The following is a 10,428-nucleotide window of genomic DNA, read 5'->3' as shown; positions in this document are numbered from 1 at the left end:
TTATATTTATAGTCATCCTTATGTTGAAACTAGTTTTTTGTTACTGGTATAAATCTGATCTAATAATAGTGTATCATTTTTCTCAAGCGTTTCTGTAGCCTATTTGCTAATGTTTTATTAACATTTTTTATTTAAAACAGGACACATCTATAGTTTTCTTTCTCTATTTTACCTCTTTGGTTTAGGTAGCAACCCCATATTTGTAATTATAGAGACTGAAAGTTTTCTTAGGCTGCATTTTATATATTATTGGAATGAATTGTTTTTTGATTGTTCCATTGGATTCACATGTGGGTTCATCTGGTCCTAGAGTTTTTTTTTTAATTAGGTGTTCATTTATGATTTATTCAATTTCTTTTTCTAAAGTTGAATTAAAGTCCATTTGCATCTTTCCTTTAATCTGTCTGCATTACATTTTGTTAAGTGTTGTGCTAACTTGATGCTTCCGTCATCGTCAAGTTAACAACTCTCCATGAAGAAGAAGGAGGAGAAGAATGTTCTCCTTCGGGAGGACAATTTTCAAGAAAGGAATCCAGGATGTCAACAGAAGCGAGGCGATGAACAAATGCAGCAGGTCACAGGATGCTCTGGAATGCCTGGCACAGAGGGTCTTCGTAAGCTAGGCGCAGCGCGAAGCCTCGGCGGGCTCTACAACGCCTCCGTGCCCAGCAGTAACGGTGGGCTGGGGCGGCGGGCCGGAGCGGCGCCGTGGGGAGGGAGGCGCCGCTGGCTGGAGCCGGTCCTGGGCGGCGGCCCGGGGCCAGAGCTAGCGGCTGGCCGGGTCTCTGACGGGCTCCCTGCTGCGCAGGCGCGGCCTTTTCCTTTTTTTATTTTTTTGCATCCCCAGTTTGGAGCCGGCACGTGCCGGAGTCAGGCGCGCCTCGCGGGTCGGCAGCGCTCATTAGAGACCAGCAGCGCGTCTTTCTACAAAACAACGCAAAGGGCGAATTTGGAACATTCGGAGCGTCTCAAAAACTAGGTTTTAATACCCGCTCACTGGGCTGTTTCGAGCTCCGACCGACGGGACGGCGGGGGCCGTTTGCCTCCCCTCCCTGGCCCCGCTCCCGTGGGGTGCGCAGACGCCGGCGCTGCCGGGCTTGATGGACAGCCCAGACTCCGCCTCCGGCCCCGCCCCCCGTCTTCCGCCTTTTCTCGCGCGGCCCCGCCCCGGGGCGGACGCTGGAGCCGCGCCGGGGCCTCGCGGTCCGGGCCGCGCTGGGGCCGCCCCCCGCCCTTTCCCTCCAGTCTCGGCCCTTAGGCCGAAGCCCGAGCGGGACCCGGAGATGCCGGAGGGTAAAAGGGCCGGGGCCGGGGCGCGGGAGAAGAGGCTGCCCCAGGGCTCCCCTCCGGGCTGGGCTAGGGAAGGGGCGGGTCTTGGCGGGTGGGGCCTTTGGTTCCTCCCCCGCTGCAATCCAGGCCCCCTGACCTTGACCGCGGCGGGGAGTGCGGCCCGCTTGCCCCGCCCCCCCGGGTCCCCTCAGCCCCGGCTGCCCCTTCGGGACCGCCGAGGCGGCCCCCGCGGTCCTCGCGAGGCCCCGGCTGCCTGGGCCCCGGAGCCGGAGCGGCTCCTCCAGCCGCACGTTATCGTGGACTGCGGAAAGGGGCGGCGCGGAGCTCGTCCTGGTGCGGGGCGAACTCGGACCTTCCTCTGCCCCCTGGCCCTTAAGTATTTACCCCCTACCCCGACGGTATACTTTGCGCCGTGTCTGCTCATACAAGTCTTTACCAATTTCTGTGGAATTTTGCCGCCTTTACTATTTCTTGCAGCAGCAGCACTGTAGTGTTCAATTTGTTGACATGTTTAAAGCTTGTGTGTTTTACCTTTAGCTTAGGTGTGTCCACATGGGGATGTTGAGGTGTGGCTTGCAGGGAGGCATAAATAGTGAATTCTAGACGGGTTTTTTGGTCTATTCTTCTCTATTAGGGTGATTGAAATCTATCTTATAGACCCTGTGGTCTAGACCCCAGCTCAGACCTCTCTCCCCCAGCATTTTGTCAGCGCCTCTTCCATGCTTTTGTCACATTGTGTGGACCTCGCGTTATTTTAATTATTTGGGTTCATGTTTTTTCTACCCTTCTAGATTGAAAAATGTATCCTTCAGCTATTTATTAAATGCACAGCTCTATGGTCACTTAGACGTGCAAAGATAATTAAAATGTTGGTCAGTCTCATGGAGCTTACAATCAGCAGGAAATAGGAAGCACATACTGAGATGCAATGCTGTACAATAAAAGAATGCATAGAGATATGAAATAGCTGTATATACATAATAACTGTAGAATACAATGGGATGAGGGGCAGCAAACATAGATAAGAGTACCTGCCCTGGAGTCAGGAGGGCTTGAGTTCAAATTTGACCTCAGACACTTAATAATTGCCTAGCTGTGTGACCTTGGGCAAGTCACTTAGCCTATTGCCTTAAATAAATAAAATTTTTATAAAAGAATACAATGAGATGAGAACTTTGCAAGGTAATCAAGGGGTTCAGAAAATGTGTTCTAGAAGAAAAAGCATTTGAGATAGATCTTGAAGGATGCATAGGATGCAGAAAAACTCTTATAACTGGAATGACATAAGCAAAGATATAAATGACTGAATGAGTCCCATACAGTGTAAGTGCTGAAGGGGTAGTAGTGATATGTAGGACTCTTCTCATTGCCTAAGAAATAAATCCTAGTGAGTTTTTATTGAATGAGTAGCAACCAAAGAAATGTGTTTTCTGATCATATCCATTACATTTTCCCCCCACACTTCAAGAATTAACAAGGAAATCCTGATGAATATGCTCCATTTTGCAACTAGACATCTGATTCTCCAAGAGCTTCGAGAATTGGGATCCAAGGCTCCTCCTGCCCATAAAATCACAAAGATTTGTGTAGCAATGTCTCGTCCAATTTCAAGTAAGAGAACTTTATAGCTATTCAGTCCATTTCATCTTCCACATGAGGTTTGAAAGATATAAAAATTATGATTGCTTATTAGGGAGCTAAAAGTGACCTAGGGAAATTCAGTAAATATTTTAGCAAGGGCCTGTGTGCCAGGTGCTCTCTCAGCTCTAGGGATTCAAAAAGAGGCAAAAGGTAGTCTCTGCCTTTCAAAAGCTTACAATCTAATAAGGTTTAATGATAAAATTGACCTTAGAGAAAACTGAAAATATAAGCATCCTTGTTTTCATAGCATCCACATGACTCTTTCCATGCCCTCTATCATTCTAACTATTCCTTTAACCCTTCCTCTGAAGCCTATGATAAACCTGTTTTCAGTCATTTATACTTTGATGCAAATTTAATCCAATGTATCAGCTCTCATATATGTGTGTGTGTGTGTGTGTGTGTATATATACATGCATATATATATGCATGTATATATATATATATATATATGAATTTAATACCTTTTCTCTAAAGGTGAAATGAAATCCACTTAAAGGAATTTCTGATGTCAGTAGCATTGAGAGGAAATTTTAATTGTTATTCAAGGTAAAGGAATTTGTCCCAAAACACCCTGATAGTGACAGAGCCAGAACTACAAACCAGGGCACCTCCTCTCAGTCCTGTGTTTTTTTCCTGTCATATTATTTCCCAAGAGTTTTTAAAAATCAGCTGAGAAATATAATTTTCTTTGTTTAAGATTTTTATGGTTCTTTAACAAAACTAGATTTGGAATCTAGTCATAAAAGAATCCATAATTTATTTTTTTCACTTTTAATATAGTATGATATCACTTTAATAGTAAGAATCTTTTAATAATCTATTGATTCTCAGCACGAGAATGCTTTTGAAAGGTTACATTCAAGGTTACAAAGTTTTAAAATATCCAGAATGAGCATAATATTAGTATTGATCACTTATAAACTATTCCTTATGATCAGCAAAATTTTAAGTGTTAAGTCTTTGATCACAAAGCAGTCTTTCCTTAGGAGGTTTTTGAATATTAATATCATCTGGTCATAGTTATTAAATTTTGCAATATATACTTTAAATAGTTTTCATTTTTGCTCTCCTAACACTAGGAACATTCATTATTTATAATTTACTTAATATTATTTGAACTCAGCATCCATGTAGACAGTTGATAGCTAAGTGCTGTTATCCTTTTAAAAATATTTTTAAACTATTTACACATTTTCATATTTGTTTTCCTAGTGTTTTAGTAGATTAGATCAATACAAACTGCTTCAGTGAGATCGATTATCCTTATTTAAGTTCCTCCAGGACAAACATTTTTGGGCCCATGAGCCATTTAAAAAATATATTTTTCAGATTATCAAAATTACAGATGTTTCAGCAAAGGGTGGAGGTGCTTGGGCCAAAGTAGTTATGAAGGGTTGGATGAGTTGTTTAAATTTCTTTTAATCTAGTGGTTCTCAAAGTATGGTCTTAAGAAGAAGGTCTCCACAACCCTTTCAGGGGTTACTTGCAATAAAAATTATTTTCTTGATAATTCTGAAACATCTGTCTGCTAAAATACTCTTCCCTTTTCCAACTCTGTTTGTCTGTGCTACTGGCTTTATAGGCTTCAGCTAATCCCAAGAGATTAAATACAGAAGCAGATATGAGAGTTCGGTGTCTTTTGTGAAGCCAGACTTTAAAGAGATTTGCAAAAAATATATGAAACAAAGCCACTCTTTTCACTAATTTCTTTTCATTTTGGAAAATATTTCCTCATAAAAATATTTTCTCAAATAAAATTTTCAAAAATAATTCATGTGTAATGGTTTTCTATTATTTTATATGAATTAATAAAGTGTTAAATTTCTAATATGATAAATAATGATAGATATAAGTCACATATACAAAAGCTCTTTGGAATCCCCCCAAAATTTTAAAATGCTTTTTTAAAAGAATCCTGAGACTAAAAAACTTACTAAGTACAAAGAGGAGTTCAGTCCCTTTCTTGTTTCTTCCCTTGACAGTAGAACAGGCATTTCCCTTTTCTTTTTGTTCACACACTGTTCAAAGTGGTGGGGCAGGAAAGTAGAATAAGTATATATAACTGTACTGGATTTGAGATGTATTTCTAATTGCTGAGTAATTTTTTTTTAGATTAAAATGCATGAACCTGGTTATAAGATGTATCTAAAAATGTTAAGTTTAGAACTATAGGAAATGGGCACATCTGGGATACATGGTTATGTGTGCATATGTATAATACATTGAGTTTATCATTTTCATGCTTCCTTGTTTTTTTAGACATGGCAGAATTTCGGAAATTCTTTGCCAAGGCAAAGCATATCGCCATTATTACAGGGGCTGGGGTGAGTGCTGAAAGTGGTGTGCCAACATTCAGAGGACCTGGTGGTTTCTGGAGAAAATGGAAAGCTGAGGTTGGTAATTCAGAAATTTAAAAGTATTTTGTGCCTAACCTGATGACTCAGAATGTTCAGTAATTAAAGTAGACTTTTTTAAATTTTGATATTAACTGATCCAGTTACCCAGGTTTGGTGTTGGAAAGAAGAATACAAGCTAAAGAATATGAACAATTTGTTAAAGAAAAAAATAAAAGCTATAAGCCATCTTGTAAAAAAAAATTATAATTTAATCATAAGAAAAATACAAATTAAAGCCATTCTTAGATTTCAACTCACCAATCAGACATGAAAAAGATAACAAAAAATGACAGATTTAACCTAGAAATATTACTACTAAGCATATACTTACCCCAAAGAGGGAAAAATCAGATGTAAAAGTATCAGTAGGTATAAAAATATTTATAGCTACACGTATTTGTGTAGCTGTGGAACTGTGGAAAAAAGTGAAAATAAAGTAATTTGTTGTTTATTTGGACCTGACTCTTTGTGATCTCATTTGAGGTTTTCTTGGCAAGGATACTAGAGTGGTTTGCCATGTTCTTCTCATTTTACAGATGAGGAAACTGAGGCAAACAGGGTGAAGTGATTTGCCCAGAATCACATAGCTATTAAGTGTCAGAGACCAGATTTGAATTCAGGAAGATGAGTCTTCTAGATTCCAGGCCCAATGCTCTATCTACTTCACTACCAAGAGGGACTGGCTAAAAATATAATGAAATTGTACCATAAGAAATAGAGTAAAATGGGAGCCAGGTGAACAGTTTGTGTAATGATTATACTAATGGAAAGGAATATAACTTGGAAAGTCTTAAAAATTGTTTGGGTGGGTTTTTTTGGATTTTTTGCAAGGCAGTGGGGTTATGACTTGTCCATGGTCACACGGCTGGGTAATTATTAAAGTGCCTGAGGCTAGATTTGAATTCAGGTCCTCCTGACTCCAAACTCAATGCTCTACTGCACCACCCAGCTGCCCCAAGTCTTGAAAATTTCTTAAAAAAATCAATGTACTGACTCCATAGACTGAGGATGAAGCATGCCTTTCACATTTTGGCAGAGAAAAAACTCTTAGGGTCTTATCCTCCCAAGACTGATTTTTTTAAGAAGGTAAAATAGGCCATCTTTTATCTCAGTTCTTACCTAGACTTTAATTACGTAATGGTGTTGGTTCACTTAGATATGGGAAAGATCTTAAGACCAAGTTCTCTTAATACATCTCGGACCATCTCAAGTAGGGACTTATATCTTGCCACTGGACTCCACTGACAACTGAAGGAGAGAGTGAGGTTGATAACTCTGCAATAGCCCTGCCTTACTTAAATCCAATTCATTCACAACTCAAGACATAACTCTGCTGATGTCATTGGTCCTCTTTGAGGACAAAGGACAAACAACTTTAACAGTGGACTAGAAGTGACACATTTTTCAGACTTGATCAGCATGCACATTTGTTCTGCTTGACTAAACTTAGTTGTTACATGAATAGATTTCCATTTGGATGTGGAAGGTTGAGTTGATCCTATATGGGGGCAAGGGCATGGAGGCAGGAAATGAATGAAAAGAATATCAATAATATACAATCACAGCCAAAAGCAGCAAATGGTTCAGAAGAGAAAATAAGTATGGCAATGCTGGTACTATCAGGTTAAATTTACTATATATTTTATTAAAATTTTTCAATTATTAACCACTTTTTATTCTATCTTCCCCTTCTATTGAGAAAGAAAATAAAATCTCTTCTAACAAATGAATATATACTTTTAAAAATTTATATGTGATAAACAATTTTATATAAAAATCTTTCTTTTTTTTGCAAGGCAGTGGGGTAAGTTCTAGTTAGGAAGTATCAGAACAACATCAGAGGTTCCTAACCTAAGTCTATAAACTTTTAAAAAATATTTTGATGACTGTTTCAATATAATTAGTTTCTTTTAAAACTATGTATTTTTAGTATGCATTTAAAAACATTCAAAAAGGGTTCATAAGCTTCAGCAAACTGCTGGGTCTATGACACACATCCCTTCTTGAGCTTCGTTATTGATGAACTGTATACATTGGTCAAATCTTTTTGGAAAACAATGTGTCATTGTATATGTAGTGTGTCATTCAGCGACTAGGTTTGTGCCCCCCACTTTGTCCTGGCAGGGATTGATTATCTCAGATTGAAAGTACTCTGAGGAACAGTAGTAAATGACTACAGTAATATATTATGTGACAAACCCAAATACATTAACTTCTGAGATAGGAACTTAGTATTCTACAAAAACTCCTGGGAAAATTGGAAATTAATTAAATTGATTAAAACTAAGTACCAATCCACATCTCACACCCATATCAAAATAAAGTCAAAATGGGTACAGGATTTAAAGATAAAGGGTGATACCATAGAACAATTAAGAGAACAAGAAATATTCTCTTAGATTTATGGAGGGGGAGAAATTTATGACCAAGCAAGAATTAAAAAACATTATAAAATTCAAAATGGATGATTTTGACTATATATTAAGTTTTTGCACAAATAAAACCAATGCAGCCAAGATTAGAGGGAATGTAGAAAACTAAGAAACAGTTATTATTTCTGATAAAACAGTTAATATTTTTGATAAAGTACTCACTTCTAAAATATATAGAAAACTGAATCAAATTTATAAGACTATAAATCATTCCTCAGTTACTATTATGATCAAAAGATATGGACAGGTAGTTTCAGATGAAGACATTAAAGCTATTTATGGTCATAGAAAAAATTATCCAAATCATTATTGATTAGAGAAATACTAAGATGACCAAAAAAAGAAAATGATCAGTGTTGGAGAGGATGTGGGACATTATTGCAGTATTAATGGAGTTGTGAACTGATCCAGCCATTCTGGAGTACAATTTGAAACTACACCCAATAAAGCTGTTCATACCCTTTGATCCAGCAATACCACTACTGGATCGAAATTCTAAAAAATGGCAATGTTTCACATGTTCAAAAATATTTATAGCAGTTCTTTATGTAGTGGCAAAAAAATTGGAGATTGAGGGAATGCCCCCAATTGGGTAATGGCTGAACAAATAATGGAATATGAATGTCATGAAGTACAATTGTTCTGTAAGAAATCCAGAAACTTTGGAGAATTAGAGAAGCACCAAAAGATTGGAATGAACTGCTTACAAGCAAAGGGAACAGAAAGAACCAAGAGAACACTGTATACATCAACAGCAGCATTATGAGAGGATCAACTATAATGGATGTAGCTTCTCTCAGCAGTTCAGAGATCAAGGACCACCATGAGAAACCTGCTATGGACAATGCCATCCACATCCAGAGGAAAAAACTATAGAGCCTGGATGTATATTGTGTTCACTTTTAAAATTTCTTTTGTGCTTTTCCTTTTTTTCCTCATGTTTTTTTTCTTTCTCTTAGTATTAATTCCTCTTTAAAGACATAACTAATATAGAAATGTGTTAAACACTATTGTACATGTACAACTTTTACTAAACTGTTCACTACCATGGCGAATGAGAGAAGGGAAAATGGTAGAAAAAAATGTGAAAGTCATAAATTTGCAAATGGATGAATTAAGAAACTACTTTTACATGTGTAATTGGAGAAATAAAATAAAATTTCAATTAGGAAAAAAAAGAAAGTACTCTGAGGGTGAGTACTGCTAAAACTATAGTTCATGAGCTCCTACTGGGATTTTATCATTAATGGTTTCCAGCCCAGAGCCTTGAGAGGCAGGTAAGAGAGACATATCTCCTAGTTCCCGGACCCTCTGTCTCAGGTTCAGATATGAGTCGACTGATCACATTTTGTTAGCTCATGTGTATTTCCCCTTTAGGATCTAGCCACCCCTGAGGCCTTTAAACGGAATCCCTCTCTAGTGTGGGAGTTCTACCACTACCGGCGGGAACTAATGCTGAAGAAGGAACCCAACCCAGCCCACATAGCAATTGCAGAATGTGAAGCCCGCCTAGGTGTTCAAGGAAGGCGTGTGGTAGTCATCACCCAGAACATTGATGAGCTCCATCGACGAGCAGGCACCAAGAACCTCTTGGAACTTCATGGTAAGGAGTCTATCCTAGTCAAGCAACTGTTCAGCCACATATCATGTTTTGGATAATATGCATTTTTCATCTGCTTTATTTTTTTATTATGAATGGTTATACTGATCTCTTTTGAAAAATTAGCATTTAAGTTTAAATTACTAATGTTATAAAGGAATGAAAAGAAAAACCAGCTAGAGTGAGAGAAACTTGTACATTTTATTCACGAACCTTGCAAGCTACATCTTACATATATGAGTACCTCACCTAGGCATGAGGCACGAATTAGTCTTCAAAGTCAGGTAATTTATGGTCTTTAGAAACTCTTTCCCCTCCCTCCTGGATGTTCATAGGCTCTCAGAGTTTGAGTCACAATCTAAGAGGTCCACCCATTCCATGACATGCCCCTAATTTGATACCCCCACCACATCATACAATGCATGATATGCTAAAAAAACCCAACCATCACGGGATGTGTGGGTTAATATTCAATTACCTAATTGCACAAACTCAGTTGCATTAGGTCAAGATCTCTAAGTCACTCTTGACCAGTTGAGAACTGGTTTGGGGTTTGCTATTCCTGGAATGGGATTAGGAAAAACTCTTCCAGCCTTGTGCTTGGCTGGGCCATTCCCCCTTTATAATGGATTCCCTAAGGGCTACCCTTCACACCCTGTGAAGACCAACACCCTACATTCCTCACAACTAATAAAATTAATGGGTTATTTTTTTCAAAAGCATATGAATTTTAAGAAAGAATTAAAGAACAAGAAAGAAAGAATAAAGCCAAGGAAATAAGTGAGTCAATAATGGGAAGTGAGTATTTTTAAGTGGACAGGCAAAATTTAGGTGGCCCATTCTTCTTGGGTATAAGATAGTCCTGGTAGCAAGTCTAAGTGAATTTAATCATTGCCTCACTCCTTCATTCTGCTGAGATCAGCTCAATTACTAAGGAGTTATAGAAATCTATTATGTTCCTAACAACTACAAGAATTGGGTTTTTATGTGCTTTTAATTATTTTCATGTATTGATATAAATGTATACATTAGGAAAGACATTCTTCCAAAGAATTCTTTTCTCTAC

At 38.4% G+C, this 10,428-nt stretch overlaps 1 protein-coding gene across 3 annotated transcripts in view; it reads left to right on the top strand.

Annotated features, from left to right (window-relative positions):
• Positions 1 to 1,169: 1,169 nt before the first annotated feature.
• The window catches only part of SIRT5 (sirtuin 5), a 28,910-nt gene continuing 19,651 nt past the window's right edge, over positions 1,170 to 10,428 (top strand). The window contains exons 1-4 of one of the 3 annotated variants that reach the window (XM_074207664.1): positions 1,170 to 1,293; positions 2,759 to 2,901; positions 5,194 to 5,327; positions 9,140 to 9,365. In XM_074207664.1, coding sequence (XP_074063765.1) covers positions 2,778 to 2,901; positions 5,194 to 5,327; positions 9,140 to 9,365 — 484 coding nt within the window. In that variant the 5' untranslated portion in view covers positions 1,170 to 1,293; positions 2,759 to 2,777. Of the gene's footprint in view, positions 1,294 to 1,583; positions 1,689 to 2,758; positions 2,902 to 5,193; positions 5,328 to 9,139; positions 9,366 to 10,428 lie in introns of those variants that run through there. The other 2 variants (XM_074207665.1, XM_074207666.1) reach the window with 2 other exon arrangements.

This window comes from Macrotis lagotis, chromosome X, assembly GCF_037893015.1.
Source record: "Macrotis lagotis isolate mMagLag1 chromosome X, bilby.v1.9.chrom.fasta, whole genome shotgun sequence".
Classification (NCBI taxonomy): Eukaryota; Metazoa; Chordata; class Mammalia; order Peramelemorphia; family Peramelidae; genus Macrotis; species Macrotis lagotis.
Note: the sequence above shows the minus strand (reverse complement) of the source record. Positions and strands in the feature narration are given on the sequence as shown.